General features: G+C 35.2%; 1 protein-coding gene and 1 pseudogene across 2 annotated transcripts; both read left to right on the forward strand.

The window, feature by feature from the left end:
- Positions 1-1093: 1093 nt before the first annotated feature.
- LOC306877110 lies at positions 1094-8601 on the forward strand (annotated as a pseudogene). The gene is made up of 2 exons: positions 1094-1164; positions 6999-8601. The product of its transcript is annotated as an uncharacterized misc_RNA (transcript).
- A 3271-nt stretch (positions 8602-11872) lies between these two features.
- On the forward strand, positions 11873-16709 carry LOC306869061 (uncharacterized protein). Its single transcript, XM_079415645.1, has 3 exons — positions 11873-11909; positions 12114-12181; positions 14735-16709. Exons 2-3 carry the CDS (start codon positions 12171-12173, stop codon positions 16323-16325), a joined length of 1602 nt encoding a protein of 533 aa, XP_079271771.1. The 5' UTR covers positions 11873-11909; positions 12114-12170; the 3' UTR covers positions 16326-16709.
- Positions 16710-21062: the final 4353 nt, after the last annotated feature.

A 21062-nucleotide genomic window follows, 5' to 3' on the forward strand; every position in this document is an offset into this window, starting at 1 on the left:
ACGAGGTCTTCGAGAAAAGTCCTGTCAACGGCACAGCATTGAAATAAACAGCAGAAGAAGAGGAAAAAAATCACGTCAAGTTTCATTTAGTTTCTGATCTGTAATTCTGTTGACAGTCAGTTCTGGATGAAAGCAATCTGATCTTAAATCAGATCAGATATCATGTGAGGTCAAAAAGAAACAATAGGTGAAATCAAAATAAAGTTCATAAAGCAAAATTGTGTTGGGTTAACATTGCAAATCACATTATCCAATCTAATAATAACTAATAATAATGTGATTTTCATTCTGTCACAAACTCACCTAGTAAAAAAAATAAATGAAATGTTTTCGGGATCATCTCTGCTGCTCTGTTCACTGAAATACATACAGAAAAAAGATAATCATTAAATAACAGCAGGTTTGAACATTTTTGGGTGGAATAGGAAAAAAAATGCATATTAGTCTGTATACTAAAAACTCACAAGTGCATAAATGTAAAATTATGAAAACTTATCAGTGCACTAGACTGAAAAGTCTCAAATGAAACTCTTATGAAAAAAAAGACATCAGGAATGCGGTGGAATAACAACAACAACAAAACTCCCCTCACATTGTGCAACCATATCAATTTTAAATGACAAGTTAAATGGATTAAAACAAACAAAAAAACATCTTAAATGACAAACGAACAAGAGAAACACAAATACAATACAGTCACCATCGCAGCTGATTAAATATCAGAGCATCTGTATTATTTCAGTGTTTTTACTTTCAACATTCATTAAGCTCGCTGTTTATTTATTTGTTACCTTTGATGGAAAATCTCCTCCAGAGCAGAAGTTCAGTGTGGAGACTGATTTCCATTCTGACTTTGCTGCAACATGAGGATCTTTATTCAAATGGCAGAGCATGAAAATCACTGGCAATTTCCCTGCCCTTTTCTTAGCAAAAATCTCTCATAACAGAATGAAATCCTACAGTAGAGGCCTGATTATTTCTGGGACCTTGTCACTAATCCATTATTTTTTAAATGTTGTATTATCTTGGCAACTATGTTCACAATTAAATCTGTGAAAAACATTGAAAAAGCGTATCTGTACTAATCTGAACAATGTCTGAAGCCTTGAAGCCACTTACTGTGATTGTTTACCTCTTTATGATGAATCGCTGTATTCCTCAACTGTAAGTCGATTTAGATAAAAGCATATATTAAATAAATAAATGTAAAAAAAAAAAAAAAAAAACTTGTAGGATTGACTTTAGAACAATTTTGCCTCAAAAAAACTGCCAGTAAATTTCACAAATATTGCAAAGTATCAAGTAACAATTAAATTTGAAGAGTCAAGACAAGTGTCAAGTGCATGATTAAACACATAAAACATTAAAGGTATCTGAACATATTACCTATTCAGTACCATATAACCTATATAAACAAAAATAAATATACAACCTATATAAACCTACACACATAAAACTTTGATTTATATGAGACAAACAGTGCTGAGGTACAGAATAGAGTACAATAGAGTCATTCAGGACAAAAACAGTGTTGAATACTTCAACATTTCATCACTTTGATAAGAAATCTCTTTTTTTTTTCACAAAACTACTATATTCCCAGGTCAGTATTTTATTTTTAATTATTTAATTTTTTTTTCAATTGCTGTTTTGTTCCTCATATGAAATTCTAGACATGTCCAATTACTGCTTAATTTTAAAATGATGTCACTACAGGGACAGCAAACATACCTATAATAAACATATAGCTCATAATTAGTCAAAACATCTAAATATTACATTAGACAAATGCAGTCTGCATAGTTAATGTGACCAGCTGTATGAGTTACTGGTTATTTTCATGCTCTGCGAAGCCATTTGAATAAAGAGTCACAGTCCCAATGGAAAGCAGTCTCAGTGTGTCCACTGAAACACAAAGATTTGCATGAATGGAGATAAGTTACTTCATCTGTGGAATGAACATGAACCTCAGTAAGAAATTAAGAGAAAAACTGAACTGGATCACATATGGTTACACAAAACACATTTAAATACATTAACGATAAAACAGCAGTAAATATATAAAGTTACAAAGACATCAATATGTTTTAAAGGCTGTTAAGTATGACAGGTGTCTGGGAATTGTAAAAGTTGCAATTGTATTACTAAAAAAAAATTTCAACAGAACTGATTCATCACTGAGTTATTAATATATATTTTTTTTTTTTTTGCCAAAATGGCTTGCACATTTGGCAGCATTTTTTGATGAATTAAACACTGTAAGATATGTAACTTAGAACCAACTATAAAGTCCACAATGTCTGATAAGAAATGAAAAATATTTCACATTCAGCAGATGGAGCTATAAAGCAAGAAATGGCTGGATTTTGAGCCGGACATGCAAGTATTTTTTTTTTTTTTTTTTTTTATTATCAGCTATCTTAATCACAAAAGAAAGGTATTTTTACTGACAAAATGGTATAACTTTTTTTTTTTGTTCCCCAGAATTTGTTAGCAAATTTCACAAATAATTACAAAGAAACGGCAATAAGACATTGAATCAAACATTCAATTCTGAAGTAAAAAAAACTATAAAAACATTTTCTTGTAAAATGTGCTACAACAATCTTTGCCTTTTTATTAAAGCAAACTTCTTTTTTTTTTACTTCATTTTTAATTAATTAATTATTATTATTTTTTTATAGTCCAGTACAGTATTCCTCTGCAGGCATACAAACACAAATGTCATACACATGCAAACTTGATTCGTTTAGAATATTCTAGTCTAGCTACTCTAACAAGTGTCACGTCTCCACTGATGACACATTTGGATTTTTCTGAAAGAATCTTGTGTAACCAGTTTTCTCTAAAAATATCCTTTAATTAATGATACACTTAACTTCCTGGACTCAGTCACCATGTTTCTTTAAAACAGACAGGTTGCATATTTTAAATGTTTATCCACTTAAAAAACAAATAAATAAATAAATAAAGTGATCTTAGCATGCATTTGTACATAGTAGTAGTAGAGGAAGTCTACATCAAATGGAACTTTCCTTAAAACATGCACAGACATCTCATAAAATAGGTCAGAATGTTTAAATCAGCATATCTAAAATCTATTTTAAGTTTCAAAGTAATTTGAACAAAGCAGTTTTAGCCAATGGATTTAGGCTATTTCATGTGAATTTAGATCGTCATACTGTAAATACTAAATGATACATTTCTTATTTATTCAGCCACACATCTAGCTTTTTTGCATGTAAAGAAACATGTTTGTGTACCTTTAATTATTACAAAGGTCAGATATCAGAAATGAGTTTGTTTCCGTGTGAGCACAGAGAGTGTTTACTGTAACTCACAGAGATAGCTTGATGGCACACGTTCAGTCACATTTTTCAGCTTCCAAATAGAGAAACATCTTGACGGCTTTGTAAAACCATCAATCATCCTCAGATTTTTGCACATACAGGAACGCTTCTGTAGCAAAACAGAAACACTATTTATAAATTTATGGAGCATGGTCATGACGATCACAGATGAATGTTGTGATTATCATAAAGATGATCAGAGGTGAAGATAAGAAAATTATTATTCACCCTTATCAACATAAGAGTGAATAATATATATATAATATATATATATATATATATATATATATATAATAACTCCTCGATACTATTTATTTCTGTGAAACACAATTGAGTTTGTCGCTAAAGTTAAAATGAAAAATTAACAAATCTTTCAGTTGGCAAGCATTAAAAAAAATAAAAAACATGCAGCATGCACACATAAACGTGTTGATCCTGGCATTTTATTTAATGCCAGCTTGCCAATTTGCTTGGGAGGGACTTCAGCCTGTTACGCTTCAGTATTTCCGTTAAAGCTGACATTTCATCCAGACACATCAGACTGGGGAAGTCGTGGCCTAATGGTTAGAGAGTCGGACTCGTAATCCAAAGGTTGCGGGTTCGAGTCTCGGGCCGGCAGGGATTGTAGGTGGGGGGAGTGAATGTCCAGCGCTCTCTCCACCCTCAATACCACGACTGAGGTGCCCTTGAGCAAGGCACCATACCCCCAACTGCTCCCCGGGCGCCGCAGCATAAATGGCTGCCCACTGCTCCGGGTGTGTGTTCACGGTGTGTGTGTGCGTGTTCACTGCTGTGTGTGTGCGTGTTCACTGCTGTGTGTGTGCGTGTTCACTGCTGTGTGTGTGTTCACTGCTGTGTGTGTGTTCACTGCTGTGTGTGTGCGTGTTCACGGTGTGTGTGTGTTCACTGCTGTGTGTGTGTTCACTGCTGTGTGTGTGTTCACTGCTGTGTGTGTGTGTGTGCACGTTGGATGGATTAAATGCAGAGCACGAATTGGCAGTATGTCACTTCATTGTGTAAGAATACATGTTTATATTTGTTTAATAGCTAAATTGTGTCTCTCTAAAATGTTTTGACAGCTAATAATATTCCACACTTCTGCTGTAACAATATTACAATAATGTAATACATAACACAGAATTATACAATTACAAAATATCATATTACTCAATAAATTAAAGAATTGTAAACAGTTCTTCTGTGAGGTGAAAACATTTGGTCCAGTGATCCCCATGAATTCCAGGTGAAAATTCCAAGCTGAAATCAACCTGCTTTCAAGGGTAGATAAAATTAAATAAAGTAAAAAATAAGTAATTAAAAATGTACGGTTTCACTTTATTTTGATGGTCCCTTTAATAAGTTCTGTTGCCTATAAATAACATTGCACCAGCATATCTGTTTACTCTCAGAGTGTTAGTAGTGTATTAGTAGACTGGTAGGGTTAGGGTTAGAATAAGTTAACATGTGCTTGCAAAGTTACTTACAGTCAGTAGAGTGTCTGTTGGGAGACCATCACAATAAAGAGTTAGCAGATATTAAGCAGACGGTCTACTAATACTCTCATGAGAGTTAGTTGATGTGTAGGTGCAAAGTTACTTATTGTCAACAAAATGCTCAAAAGGGACCATCAAAATAAAGTGTTTTCAAAAATGATGTGAAGCAATTGTTCTTGGTTCCATCTGATGGACAGAATGGTCAAACAAACAAACAAGTAAATAAATACATACATGTATAGACATTATTTGTAATACTGATTTCTCGAGCCACTAATTATATCACTGAATTCTAAGACAGTAAGTAGTAATTTGATCATTTTGAAAATAAAAATAAAAAATCACTTGAAAATCACAGACCTCTCTAACTCTACATTTTATAATGAAGCCATCTATATTTTTCATTTGGCCTGTAAAGTGAATTTTATCAATTGTGTCATCACGGTCTGTTAACATAGGCTCAATCAGAAATTATACATGTGTAAGTGCACCAGTCTACTTTGTTGGTCAATTGTTTACTTATCTGTCCCAAAAGAAAAACAAAAACATGTATTAAAAAATGGAAAGATAGGCCACAGACAACAGATTTAACATTAACAAATCAACTCCAACACTGGATATTTTGTGATATAAAACAAAAACAACAACAGCAAAAAGATGAATACAAACAATGAACACAAATGAAGACGCCTTCTCTATAACAGGATGTCTTAATGTGGTTAAGAAAACTTACCTAGTGACCCATGTGACACATCTAGCAAAGGACAGAAGTTCAACTGAGTTAACTTTAGTACACTATGCTTTACTAGCATAAAGAGGCAGAAATCAAAACTGAGTTTTTTGGGGGGAGGGTTTTCGTTAAAGGGTTAGTTCACCCAAAAATTAAAATTTAGTAATTAATTACTCACGCTCATGTTGTTCCAAACAGGTTTGTCTTTGGAACACAAATTAAGATATTTTTTTAATGAAATCTGAAGGCTCTCTGACCCTGCATAGACAGCAATGTAATGTTATGAAGCTACGAGAATACTTCTTGTGTGCAAAGAAAACAAAAATGATGACTTTAGTCAAAAATTCTCCTCTTTATCGCATGTGTTTTTTACATGAAGCAGAAGCAAGCGCATGCCTTGTTATCCTCTCTACAATGGCGGCACACCACTGCAGAGTTAATAGAAGAAGAATGGTTGAATATAGTCGTTATTTTTGTTTTCTTTGCACACAAATGTATTCTCGAAGCTCCATAACATTACGGTTGAACCCCTGTCACATGGGAACCTGGGAACATTGTAGTTGCATTGCTGTCTATGCCGGATCTGACAGCGCTCAGATTTCATCAAAAATATCTCAATTTGTGTTACATGAGAGTGAGTAATTAATGACAGGATTTTTATTTTTGGGTGAACTAACCCTTTAAGTAGCCTTTGCCATGTGTAAACATATCTGTTCAGCTTTTCGTTCCCACGAACTTGTAGGAACTGGTCGAAACCAGAACACACACATAATTTCGGACAAAACATTCTCGAGCGGAAATCAAAGCTTCCCTCCTGCTGATCTCCTGTCCTAAATCTTCTGGTCTCAGGAGACCTCTAAAACCCAGAATATATTTGAGAAGAACATCTGGATGTCTTTAAAGAAGAAAAGCTGGATTTATCATAAATAAAGTCGAACAGGGCAAAGACCTTGTCATCTGGGAAAACTGTGAAACAAACCCTCCCTGCCAATATGGAATTGTTAATTTCCACAGTTTTCTTTCAAAATATAACTTTCATTTTTGACAATTTGTTTTTAATTCACCCACGCAATTGTTAACCCTTTACTGTGTTGCCTGTGTTGTCAAAGACAGCTGATATAGGAAAGATAAAAATTCGTACTTATTCTAACATTCTGATTAATATAGCCTTCATTTGCAAATCTGCTTGACTGTTTAAACAATTGTCAAATGTAAACTATACTATTGTCAATGCTCTGAATTTTAAAATGTGGACAATTAAGCATTGGCACAAAGAAACTCAGTCAAGCTGCTTTAAAACAAAGTATATTGTGAAATGTGTTAAACAAATTGACAATCTCACACACAAAAAAAGTGTTTATTTATGAGCATTTCTAGACATGCTGTACAATTATTCTGAGAAATATTTGCATCTGTATTTTATAGACAGCCAAGTCTTCCACCATGCAGATCAACTCTGATTCGTCAAGGTCCTCCAAAACGATATTATCTACTGTACATACAGAGAAAAAAGTGATGAAAATGAGAAAGTAAGAAAATGTACTAACGGGATAAAAAACAACAGTAAACTAAACAAAATAGTTCAGCTGGTGGGAGAGACTGGCGTCGGCAAGACTACCATCATCAACCCATGGTGAACTACTTACTGGGAGTGAAGTTTGAGGATGAAAAGTGGTATGAAATCACAGAGCAGCAGCCGGAGATCAATCAGAATCCCAAACCTCTGAAATCACCATGTATGAGGTCTATTCTATGAAGAGTCCCATATCTCTCACCATCATTGATACTCCAGGCTACAGAGACACTAGAGGACTGGACAAAGATCTGGAAGTTGCTGAGAATTTAGCTACTTTGTTTCAAAGCAATGATGGAGTTTGTGAAGTCGATGCAGTGTGTTTTGTGACTCAAGCATCCAAGAATCGGCTTTCAGACCGACAGCATTACATTATCAGTTCAATTCTGTCTTTGTTTGGAAAAGACATTGTGGACAACATCGTGTTTTTAATCACACACTCTGATGGTCTGCCACCCAAAAACGTCCTCGGTGCCATTAAAAAAGCTAGAATCCCCTGCAGACGAGACAAAAGAGGCCAGCCTGTTTATTTCTCATTCAACAATCGACAGGCTGATGATCGACACACTAAAGAACATCACATTCGCGCTCAAAGAGACGCCTGGGAAGACAGCATGGAAGATATGAAGCAACTCTTTCAATCTCTGAATGAAATGAACAGAAGAAGTTTAGAGTTGACTTCAGATGTCTTGATCGAGCGCATTAGATTTGAAGCGTATATCAGCAACTTACAGCTGCGAGTTCAAGAGAAGGAGCTAAAAAAGGCTGAAAAACTTCAGATTCAGGAGGCAATGATGCAAAACAAGAAAAATGTTGAGGAATTCAGAAACTTTGCAATTCAAATAAAAAGGACAGTTAAGTTGAAGGTGCCCATTGAAAGCAAGTCATGGAAGCACAGGAAGGCAACAACATGCACTGTCTGTCAAGAAAACTGCCATGAGTTTGACTGCTGGTGGGGTTCAAATCCCAGCAAATGTGAAGTCATGAAAGACGGCTTCTGCACCGTCTTTCATGACTTGGGGGAAGTGTCATCACAGCAAGCACGTCAAAGAAAACAAGAAATACGTCATCAGCACCTCAAGCAAAACAATAGAATATGACTCTGTAAAAAAGCAATATGAAAAAGCCAAAGAACAGTCCAAGACATATTTGGCTTTAATGCAACATCTTGACAAAGATCTTAAGGAGAATGAAACTCATAAGTCAATTCTTCTGTCCGAAGCTTACCAGACCATCAAGAATCTGTCTCAGATCGCATTAAAACCAGACTCTGCCTTCACTCTTCAGCATCTTGACTTCTTCATCCCCAGAGTGAGGGAGGCTGGGAAAGAAGAATGGGTCCAAGAGCTGGAGGAGATGAGGAGAAACGCTGTAGCCGATGAAGCCAATAAAGATGCTCTGAGTTATCTTAAAGCTGGTTTGGCAAAACTAGATCTTTTCTTTGGTGGGCAATGAACAAAACAAGTACGGATGAAACAATGAACATGAAAAAGATTGCTTACAAAGAGAAATCAATGCAGATGACTTTCTGTGCAGGTGTTTCACTCATAAATAACAGGAGTTGCTGGTATATATGTGAATATATGCTAATAATTTTCAACTATTTCGTTGTTGTTGTTGTAAAACTACTTAAAGCCATGACAGAAAGTTTCTAAAACATATTTTTATCATTTATTTGTTACTGTTTCACCCTTGTTCCAAACTTTTAAATCTTAAATACACAACCGTGAATAATATTTAACTTCTATTATACAGTATGCTAAAAATGTCAAGACTGTCATCTATGCTGTATTTAATGCAGTAAACACATATCCATTCACACTAGGAATACATTTGGTTTGTCACGCTGGCTGCTAAGAGGAATACTGCAAAGATTTGTGAGTTACAACAGCATTTAAATCCAGCACTGAATCCTGCAGATTTGGTTCCTTGAGTCTCTCACTATATTGCAGAGATTGGCATAGTGATAACCATAGCAACGGATGAGAAAATAAATCAAATAATTTCCAAATAAATTTGTGCATTAAACTGCGCACAAACGGCACACAGTCTTGACAGAATAAGCTTAGTAGCATTAATGCACCTCTATAGTTACAGACTAAAACAGTTTTGTCTTATTTGTAATGCATTTCATTCATCATTTTCTGACATTTCACTAGAATTGGCTTAAAAAAATTTAAAAGTTACATGCTAATGTTTTCAAGTAGCGTATTATAACTATAGCTAATTATAACAAGTGTACTTTGCAGTTAGTGACTAGTCTCTTCGTGTACAGACCAACATCTTATGAAAATATGCAGGGCTATAAGAGAAGAATGTCTGAAAAACAAGACAAAATACGAGGAAAAAGAAACCAGCATAGTCGTGCCAGTCAAACATTCTACGCCATAAATAACGAGTCGGCGAAGGAACACAGCACCACACCTGAAACACAAAGAAACTACTGTGCTAACATGTTCTCACTCCCAACTTGTCAAATATTGACGCTTGGTCAGGTTTAGTGTCATTTTTCGACATGAAGGGTCCTTCGTTGTTTTCAGTTCTTTGTCTTAATTTAATGGTTTACATGCATTTGTAAAAAAAACAAATAGAAATAATTTTATATAAATGTATACTTTCCTTGGAGCGCAATTTGAAAACATGCTTTTGAACGTTAGCATCACACATATTCAGATTTATATCTATGGGTTTTCACAGATGGTAGGTTTGTTCGGTAGTTCACGAGTACAGAGATGTACTTGAGAGGTGAGGAGCTCAAATCTGCATATAAGGAAGTTCAAATAGCATGATTGCATCAACAAGTGCATTTTTATATCAGTTTTGCATTTGTCAACACTATCGGGTAGGTTTAGGGTTGGGTTTGGTGTAGGGAATATTTCCAACACGATAGAGCATTACTTTTTAGTGACGGTCAGCGGATATTAGAATTCTGAACCGATACAATACTTACCTGAAGCAACGTAATACAAACACAGCAATACGTAATAAAAACGTGCCAGGGTTTATGTTTTGAACCCATGTTTTAGCGCCACTTAGTGGACATTTCTCTTTGAAACTGCGACGAAACGTGCAGTAAGGTACGTAAAAACGGTCTTACTAAAAAGTGCCCCCAGGTACGTTTATGCCATCAGACCAGGTTGCATGTGACACACAAGAGCCAATAGCATTCCACAACCAAAGCTGACGTAACGCTTCATAACGTAAGATTGCTGTAAAGACAAGTTAGCATTTTAAACATTCGCTCGCTAAAAAATAAATCATTTCTGATCAATGATTTAATAACCACAAACAACCTGGATTCTATGTTTCTAAATGAAACATGGTTAGACGACAGCTGCAGTGCAACAGTCCTCAATGAAACAATGAAACCCCTCCTAACTTTAATTTTATAAGTGTCTGCAAGAAACGTTGAGTGGGTTTTACTTAATTTTACAATGTTTATATTTACGCTGTCTTCTACACGCTATGCTTTTTTCTTTGTCTAAACTTCTACAAGATTAAATTTACTTTGTTTTTTAATTATTGACTGAACTAACTTTTTCATACATTTACATTTATTCATTTAGCTGACGCTTTTATACAATTGCTATATATGTCAGAGGTCGCACGCCTCTGGAGCAACTAGGGGTTAAGTGTCTTGCTCAGGGACACATTGGTGTCTCACAGTGGATTCGAACCCGGGTCTCTCACACCAACGGCATGTGTCTTATCCACTGCGCCATCACCACCCATATAGAAATTACATTTGTATTTACTGTAGTATTTATTTCACCACAGAGTCATTTTTATCAGTGCAATTAATATTTGTTTTGTATTATTTGAAGGAAGTTTATTGTAAAATGTTTTATTCAAGAATAAAACCACTTTACTGAATTAATCTCGTATGATCATAATCATAATTGTTAAACAGTATTTCTTTAGGTGTACTTTTTTATGTAGAAAAAGCAATATTGTGCAACCCTAAAGTACAAAGGAAATATATCAAAGATGAGTTTGTTTCCTTATACTCACAGAGAGTGTTTACTGTAACTCACAGAGATAGTTTAATGTCACTCGTTCAGTCACATTTTTCAGCTTCCAGCTTCAAAAAAACACAACTGTGTTTGTGGTTACACAGCTTTTCAACTATTTTTTTCAGCAGCCCAGAGTCTGAAAGTTGCAGATAAACCCTGCCCCTTGACAGCTTTGTAAAACCAATCATTCACCCTTGATCAGATTTTTGGACATTCAGTGACATTCCTGTAGTGAGACTAAACTCAGCACAAAATTTCCACAGAAGTGAAGTCTGAACTCCTCCAAGACGACAACCATTATTTCATCTGGCTCCAATTAGTCTCTTGATGCAACAATTAATCTTTCAGCTGCTATGCATAACAAAAACACACAAAACAAGCATAAAAATGTAACAACTGGTAGCATAAGCATATACTGTGCATATTTATTTATTTAAAGTATCAGCACTTTTCAGATTCCTAATTATTTCTATGAACATTAATTAAAAAAAATGCATGTAAATATCTGTATGCATGATACAAAACACACAGTCGGTGTTTTAATTCATTAGTTACATACAGCAGTCCATAACCAGCATGAGCAACTTCTACCAGCAGGCAACCATGTGTTTCCATTTTATTCATAAGCTATTCAGATATTAGAATGCATATTTGCCTGGGAGGAACCTCAGTTCATTAGACTTGTTAAACAAACCAGTATTTCCGTCAAAGCTGACACTTCAGCCAGACACTCGACGCAGAGACTGCCGTGTAAGAATATTCTAGATGTATTTAATAGCTAAATTGTGTCTCTAAAAATATATTGACATGAAATAATATTCCTCAAATATATGTTTTTTTTTTTTTTTAAATGATATGAACAATGAATAACACATAACTTTACATTTACAAAACATTACTCAAACTAAATAATTCATTGTTTTTTATTGTTGTTGTTGTTTTCCCTGTAAACAGACTGCAGAGTGAAGGCAAAGTTCTTCTGGGAGGAACACATTTAGTCCAGTGATCACCATGAATGTCCAGTGAGTTGAAATTCGTGTGCTTTCTGTAAAGCTAAATTATTTGTTTATTTATTGGTAATTAATTGCTAATATTCTCTAGCGATACTGAACTATGAACTGATTTTATAACAATCCAATACTCATACACTGGTCCTGATCAGGTGCTCTATCATTAAAAGGACAAAACTAGACAGAAAAAGTATTAAATGAAGGTGCATCATTCCATTGGCTGTAATGTTTTTATGGCGCCGTCTAGTGGACTGAATGGTTTTTGAACAAAATAGAAAAAATGCTTTGATATATATATCAGTTGAGTACGGAAGCGTATTGCATTCACTTGAGGGAAAAAAATCTACTCTGTTTTTCTGAATTAACGAGTTAATTATCTCAGAATTACGAGATAATTTTTAAAGAAAAAAAAAGTTTTTGCTCTGTTTTTCTGAATTAATGACTTAATTATCTTAGAATTACGAGATACTTTTTCATGAAAAAAAGTTTTTGCTCTGTTTTTCTGAATTAATGACTTAATTATCTCAGAATTACGAGATACTACTTCATGAAAACAAGTTTTTGCTCTGTTTTTCTGAATTAACGAGTTAATTATCTCAGAATTACGAGATAATTTTTCATGAAAAAAGTTTTTGCTCTGTTTTTCCGAATTAACGAGTTAATTATCTCAGAATTACGAGATACTTTTTCATGAAAAAAAGTTTTTGCTCTGTTTTTCTGAATTAATGACTTAATTATCTCAGAATTACGAGATACTTTTTCATGAAAAAAAGTTTTTGCTCTGTTTTTCTGAATTAACGAGTTAATTATCTCAGAATTACGAGATAATTTTTCATGAAAAAAGTTTTTGCTCTGTTTTTCTGAATTAACGAGTTAATTATCTCAGAATTACGAGATAATTTTTAAAGAAAAAAAAAGGTTTTGCTCTGTTTTTCTGAATTAATGACTTAATTATCTCAGAATTACGAGATACTTTTTCATGAAAAAAAGTTTTTGCTCTGTTTTTCTGAATTAATGACTTAATTATCTCAGAATTACGAGATACTACTTCATGAAAACAAGTTTTTGCTCTGTTTTTCTGAATTAACGAGTTAATTATCTCAGAATTACGAGATAATTTTTCATGAAAAAAGTTTTTGCTCTGTTTTTCCGAATTAACGAGTTAATTATCTCAGAATTACGAGATACTTTTTCATGAAAAAAAGTTTTTGCTCTGTTTTTCTGAATTAACGAGTTAATTATCTCAGAATTACGAGATAATTTTTCATGAAAAAAGTTTTTGCTCTGTTTTTCTGAATTAACGAGTTAATTATCTCAGAATTACGAGATAATTTTTCATGAAAAAAGTTTTTGCTCTGTTTTTCTGAATTAATGACTTAATTATCTTGATAAGAAACAGTTTCTGTCAAATTTATCCCTAAATTCAAACAATATCTTATTGGCGCTCTTATCAAAACCTTCCAAGCACAGAGGTCTTGAGATTAGTTGATGTGGCCTGCGCTCCAAATTATGTTAAGTGACGTTTTATATATGCATGTGCTGCTGCTTCTTCTTGAAATGTTTATTGGCGGTTGACAAACAATAAAATTATGTATTTCCGCTACCAACTGGTATGGAGTGTGGCTCAATATATATATATATATATATATATATATATATATATTCTCTCCCACAAATTAGTTGTTTTAAAGTACTGAAAAATAAATGTATAACTATTTCTCGAGTTATTTTGTAAAATATATCTCGGTATAAATTGCATTTTTTCGTTAGATTTCTACTTTCAGCCTCGTATTTCTTACAGTACAGTATAACATGTTGTTTCTTCTTGCCCACAAAATTCACACCTTCCCGTATCATGATTACCCGTTTTATAAAGTGTACCTCTTGTGTGTCCAAATCTCATTCTTGATATTACCATCTCATCTCTCCTGTTTTTACCTGCACTTCTCATCTCTCCCACTTTCCTTTGAATTCTGTAAAACCATCAACCTTTTTTATCATTATTCCATTGTTTTTGCCACCTTTCCTTCAGTCTTTTCTTAACAACACTCTTGATTTTATTCTTACTTAGATTAACAATTAACAATTAAGTTGATGTTGTTATTTTTAACTACTTCTTTATCTGCAGGTTCATTTTATGCATGAGCTTAAAAAAATACCTTTAAAATTAAGATCATGTGATAACACATAGGTTAATGGAACACAGATAATGAATTCAGAAAACATACTAGCATACTAGCGCTGTAGGTTAGTAGTATATATTTTTACGAGTACTTATGAGTAGCCTACCTTATATAATCTTAAGAAATTTTCTATTTTGAAATGAGCCCTTTCAAATACAACTTGGTGTAAACTTTTTACAGGATTATGTAAAAGTAATGCCAGAATGTGATGGGCCTTACCTGTTGAAATATTGTCTGAAGAAATTACAATGTGTTAAAAAAGTATGAATTAAATGTTTACATTACCCATAATCTCACTCAAAATGACTGTGCTCTGATGGGTATTTAAATTCTTGCTATACAAACATTTTGAAAAATATTTGCCTCCATCTGCATTTTACAGAAAGCCCAGACTTCCACCACGCAGACCAACTGTGATTCATGAAGGTCCTCCAAAACGATACCATCTCCATACAGAGAAGAAATCTCTTGATGATAATGGGAAAGTAAGAAAATGGACTTATGGGGAAAAAGACGCCAGTAAACCAGACAAAATAGTTCTGCTAGTGGGAGAGACTGGTGCTGGTAAGACGACTCTCATCAACACCATGGTCAACTACTTACTGGGAGTGAAGTTTGAGGATGAAAAGTGGTATGAAATCACAGAAGAAGCAGCCGGAGATCAAGCAGAATCACAAACCTCTGAAATCACCATGTATGAGGTCTATTCTATGAAGAGTCCCATATCTCTCACCATCATTGATACTCCAGGCTACGGAGACACTAGAGGACTGGACAAAGATCTGGAAGTTGCTGAGAATTTATCTGCACTGTTTCAAAGCAAATATGGAGTTTGTGAAGTCGATGCAGTGTGTTTTGTGACTCAAGCAGCCAAGAATCGTCTTTCAGACCGACAGCATTACATTATCAGTTCAATTCTGTCTTTGTTTGGAAAAGACATTGTGGACAACATCGTGTTTTTAATCACACACTCTGATGGTCTGCCACCCCAAAATGTCCTCGGTGGCATCAAAAAAGCTAGAATCCCCTGCAGACGAGACAAAAGTGGCCAGCCTGTTCATTTCTTATTCAACAACCGGCAGGCTGAAGAACGTCACACTAAAGAACGTCTTGTTCGTGCACAAAGAGACGCCTGGGAAGACAGTGTGAATGGCATGACGTATTTCCTTCAATCTCTGAATGAAATGAACAGAAGAAGTTTAGAGTTGACTTCAGATGTCCTGATGGAGCGCATTCAATTTGAAGCATCCATCTGTAACTTACAGCTGCGAGTTCAAGAGAAAGAACTGAAAATAGCTGAAAAACGTCAGATTCAGGAGGCAATGATGCAAAACAAGAAAAAGATTGATGAGTGTAAAAACTTCACCATTAAAGTCAAAAAGACGGTCAAGCAGAAGGTTCCTATTGAGAGCAAGTCATGGAAGCACAGGAAGGCGACGACCTGCACCATCTGTCAGGAAAACTGTCATGAGCTTGACTGCTGGTGGGTTTCTGATCCAAGCAAATGTGAAGTCATGAAAAAAGGCTACTGCACCGTGTGCACAAGCAAGTGTCATCACAGCAAACACGTCAAAGAAAACATGAAATATGTCATCAGAATTTCAAACGTCATGATGGAGTTTGATTCTATAAAAAAGGAATATTTAAAAGCCCAAGAACAGTCTGAGATATATTCTTTTTTAATGGATAATCTTGACAAAGATCTGAAGGAGATAGAGGACCAAAAGTCAAATCTTCTATCCGAAGCTTACCAGACCATCAAGAATCTGTCTCAGATCGCATTAAAACCAGACTCTGCCTTCACGCTTCAGCATCTTGACTTCTTCATCCCCAGAGTGAGGGAGGCTGGGAAAGAAGAATGGGTCCAAGAGCTGGAGGAGATGAGGAGAAACGCTGTAGCCGATGAAGCCAATAAAGATGCTCTGAGTTATCTTAAAGCTGGTCTGACAAAACTTTTCCTGACTGGGAAATGATTGAATCCAGCAGAGTGAACAAAGAAGTAGAAGCCTGTTGCTTACAATTAGAAATCAGTGCAGCTGATGCACAGGTGTTTCTGGGATGTGTTTCCATTCCCTTGTTTACATCAATCAGAATTCAGTTCATTTTGAAATATGAAGATCACATAAACATTTTATAATTTTCTTAAAATATGAAATTGTACCATCAAACCTCATATTGCAAAATGTTATATTCTTTATATTTGAGGAGATTCAACTCAACAGATAAAGTCAGCAACCATATAAATGTTTCTATTATGTGACTAATTTACATCCTGGATCCACAGATTTAATTTTGCTAACTGGATCTTTAACCAAATAATTAAGCAATATGTGGACTATTACTACTACTACTATTACAAAAAAAAAAAAAAAGGAGGGAAACTAATTTTATTAGTTGATAAAGAACCTCAGAATTATGCCCAAAAGTCATAATTTTGAGAAATGTATGTTTTTACAATGGTCAATGGGGCAAAGTATTGTTTGGTTTCCGTTTCTTAAAATAGCGTATTTTCTGTTCCACAGAGGAAATAAAGACATACAGGTTAGGAACGGCATTCGGCATAAAACGTGCAAAATCAGTTGTGCAGATCACTCTGCTGTGGCGACCCCTGAAAAAGGGAGCACGCCGAAGAAAAAGAGAGAGGTTAGGAACGACATGAGAGAAAACAAATGAAGACATCATTTTCTTTTCTTTTTTTTTTTGGATGGACTAACATTTTAACACCAGCAACCATTGATTTCCCCTGAAACCACTATCAGCGCAGCAGCAGTATGAATGAAGGTCAAACCTTGTAGTAGTAATATATTTTAATGTTTTTTTTTTTGTTTCTTTCCTTTTTTTTTTACGAAATGGTTGTATTTAGTTTCACAGTGACAGTGTTTTTTTATTTTATTTTTACATATTTTCCTATTGTGCACAGTGTAGTAAAAGCACATAACCAATACAATACAAATACACCATTAGCTATAAATTATTACAAATAACATTATACTGATTATTAGTAAATTTCAAATGTACGTTTATCTGTAACACATTACATGCAGTTACATACTGTCTACTAATTAATATAACAGAAACCTATTAATATGCTCACATTTAATGTTAGCTTACCTTCTTTAGTCATTTTACAAAGATTTCTAGCCTATCAGCCAAACTGCACAAAATATTAGTTTGCTACGGAAAAAGGTCTTTCTCTCTTGAACATGTGACAGAATGTCAAAAGCCCTTTTTTACTTTATACAGATTGTACTCAATACAGTCTTTTTTTTTGCTAGTTTGTTCATTTATTTACAATGTTTTCCATCGTAAAGTTTTTTTTTTGTGGGTAATCTTACTCCCTTCCATCATAAAGTGAAAGAATTTAACATTTTAAAAGCTGTTTTACATGATTGGGTAGCTTACCACATGGGAGATATATATATATATATATATATATATATATATACATATATATATATATATATAAAACTAGGGGAAAACAAGAGTGTGGCTATTATCATGGCGAGACAATTTATGGCTGAATTATATAATGTTTTTATTATTCTGTTTTGCTAAAATTCTTAAAACTGTATTTGGCTTAACTGTTAAAAAAGACCAGCAACAATCTAATAAAATATGTTTGGGAAACACAACTGGCTTTAGATCTTTAGCCTGTGTTTCAGTTTTCGTTTTACTTATCATTTTCACCACTAGATGTCCTCAATGTATGTACACTTTTCAAATTGTGGATAATTATCCTGGCTCAAAACAAGACAGATGAGAGCTACAGCACAAAACACCTTCAGTTTATTAAAGTCATGCATTTGGCAAACACATTTTGATAACCATAAATACTGTTCATGTGCACACAATATAACACATTTATGTTTCTTGCTAGTTTTTTTTCCCTGTTTAGTTCTCCTAAAATAAACAGGGCTATTTTAAAGATAGCAATGTAATTCACCTTACATTTACTTTGTATTAAAATGTACAAGTCTTATATGGGAACATAAAATTTGAATAATTCTGCCCAAAGCACCAATTCTTTTGTTCAGCAATGCAGAGTAAAAGCAGTGTTTGTAATCGTACATGTGAATGTATGTAAATGACGTTATTTAGTCAGGTTGATTTGCTATTCTGTCTATTGTTTTAGTCATTTCTTCCATGGCATTCTGTAACTGAACCATTTCTATCCACATCTGATCAAGTGCCATTCTAACTGGCAGAACTCCGACGAAATGGGCTCCAATCAAACATGACGTTTGAGACTGTATCTGCGCAGCCAGTACACTAATGTCATATATCTGTATGAAGCGCACTAATTCACTGGCAGATGAAAAATATTTATTTAAATACCCAACATCACGCTCTGGGTAACTGAGGTCTCTCAATATTTCATGAACATGCTGGCTGATCTCATTCATCTTGTCCATCATAGGGCTGATTTTACACTGAAATTTCCTCAGTTCAGCTTCAGTGTCTTGTATTAACTTGGCCTGCAGGCTCATGATCTTCTTGTTCCAGATTTGATCAGTGATTGTAGCGCCTGAAAGCACAACTACTCCTGCTCCTGTGATAAGAGCAGAAATGCACCGATGAACTGGAGCTAAAACTAACCCCAAACCCATCATCAAGCCTCCAGCTACTTCAGCATATGTTGCATTTGTAAATGCTCCTGTAGCACGTCTGAAATCTTCTTCAAATGTCCCGATGATAAGATGCAATCTCTGCAAGCATTGCTGGACTAGAGAGAAATCTCTCAGATAGAGTGCAACCAATTGTTTTTCGAGATGATTGAAAACTGATCTACAGGGGAAAAAATTAAAATAAATAATAATAAATTGTATTGCATCGTACAATTTGTTTTGCATGCATTTCCAATAATACTAACCACTACTGATATGTAGTTTTAATAGTTTGTGCAATGTGTGTACACATGTTTTGCTTATAAAACAACTTTGCTTCATAGTGCAGGAATCACATCTTTGTGTTAACACCCAATAATTCACATTTAAGTGAGTAATGCATGAAAACATTGTCTTACAGCATTTTGGGAGGTAGCTCTTTGCTCTTGCACTGACGCTTGCCTTTTCTCCTTTTTATTGTCCTTGCATTGTCTCCACAAAACACCATAACGGCTGAAACAAGCAAACACAATAATATTGGCATTTTGGAAGAGAAATTTATACAAAAAAAAGCAACACAACATTACAAATTAAGACTAGATAACTTAAATCATAAATCAAACTAAATACCGTATTAACAAAGACCAAGATACACAAAATATAAAATAAATATACCCCACTGACTTTGTGCCCTTCTCAACCCGCTAGTGTACACTTTTTGCTTTTTACATTAATACAAAAAAAGTAATTCAAATATACAGTTGGGCAAAAAAGTATTTAGTCAGCCACCAATTGTGCAAGTTCTCCCACTTAAAAAGATGAGAGAGGCCTGCAATTTTCATCATAGGTACACTTCAACTATGAGAGACAGAATGGGGGGGAAAGAATCCAGGAAATCACATTGTAGGATTTTTAATGAATTAATTGGTAAATTCCTCGGTAAAATAAGTATTTGGTCACCTACAAACAAGCAAGATTTCTGGCTCTCACAGACCTGTAACAACTTCTTTAAGAGGCTCCTCTGTCCTCCACCCGTTACCTGTATTAATGGCACCTGTTTGAACTCGTTATCAGTATAAAAGACACCTGTCCACAACCTCAAACAGTCACACTCCAAACTCCACTGTGGCCAAGACCAAAGAGCTGTCGAAGGACACCAGAAACAAAGTTGTAGACCTGCACCAGGCTGGGAAGACTGAATCTGCAATAGGCAAGCAGCTTGGTGTGAAGAAATCAACTGTGGGAGCAATTATTAGAAAATGGAAGACATACAAGACCACTGATAATCTCCCTCGATCTGGGGCTCCACGCAAGATCTCACTCCGTGGGGTCAAAATGATCACAAGAACGGTGAGCAAAAATCCCAGAACCACACGGGGGGACCTAGTGAATGACCTGCAGAGAGCTGGGACCAAAGTAACAAAGGCTACCATCAGTAACACACTACGCCGCCAGGGACTCAAATCCTGCAGTGCCAGACGTGTCCCCCTGCTTAAGCCAGTACATGTCCGGGCCCGTCTGAAGCTTGCTAGAGAGCATTTGGATGATCCAGAAGAGGATTGGGAGAATGTCATATGGTCAGATGAAACCAAAATAGAACTTTTTGGTAAAAACTCAACTCGTCGTGTTTGGAGGAGAAATAATGCTGAGTTGCATCCAAAGAACACCATACCTACTGTGAAGCATGGGGGTGGAAACATCATGCTTTGGGGCTGTTTTTCTGCGAAGGGACCAGGACGACTGATCCGTGTAAAGGAAAGAATGAATGGGGCCATGTATCGTGAGATTTTGAGAGAAAACCTCCTTCCATCAGCAAGGGCATTGAAGATGAAACGTGGCTGGGTCTTTCAGCATGACAATGATCCCAAACACACCGCCCGGGCAACGAAGGAGTGGCTTCGTAAGAAGCATTTCAAGGTCCTGGAGTGGCCTAGCCAGTCTCCAGATCTCAACCCCATAGAAAATCTTTGGAGGGAGTTGAAAGTCTGTGTTGCCCAGCGACTGCCCCAAAACATCACTGCTCTAGAGGAGATCTGCATGGAGGAATGGGCCAAAATACCAGCAACAGTGTGTGAAAACCTTGTGAAGACCTACAGAAAACGTTTG

This window comes from Barbus barbus (assembly GCF_936440315.1).
Source record: "Barbus barbus genome assembly, chromosome: 1".
Taxonomy (NCBI): Eukaryota; Metazoa; Chordata; class Actinopteri; order Cypriniformes; family Cyprinidae; genus Barbus; species Barbus barbus.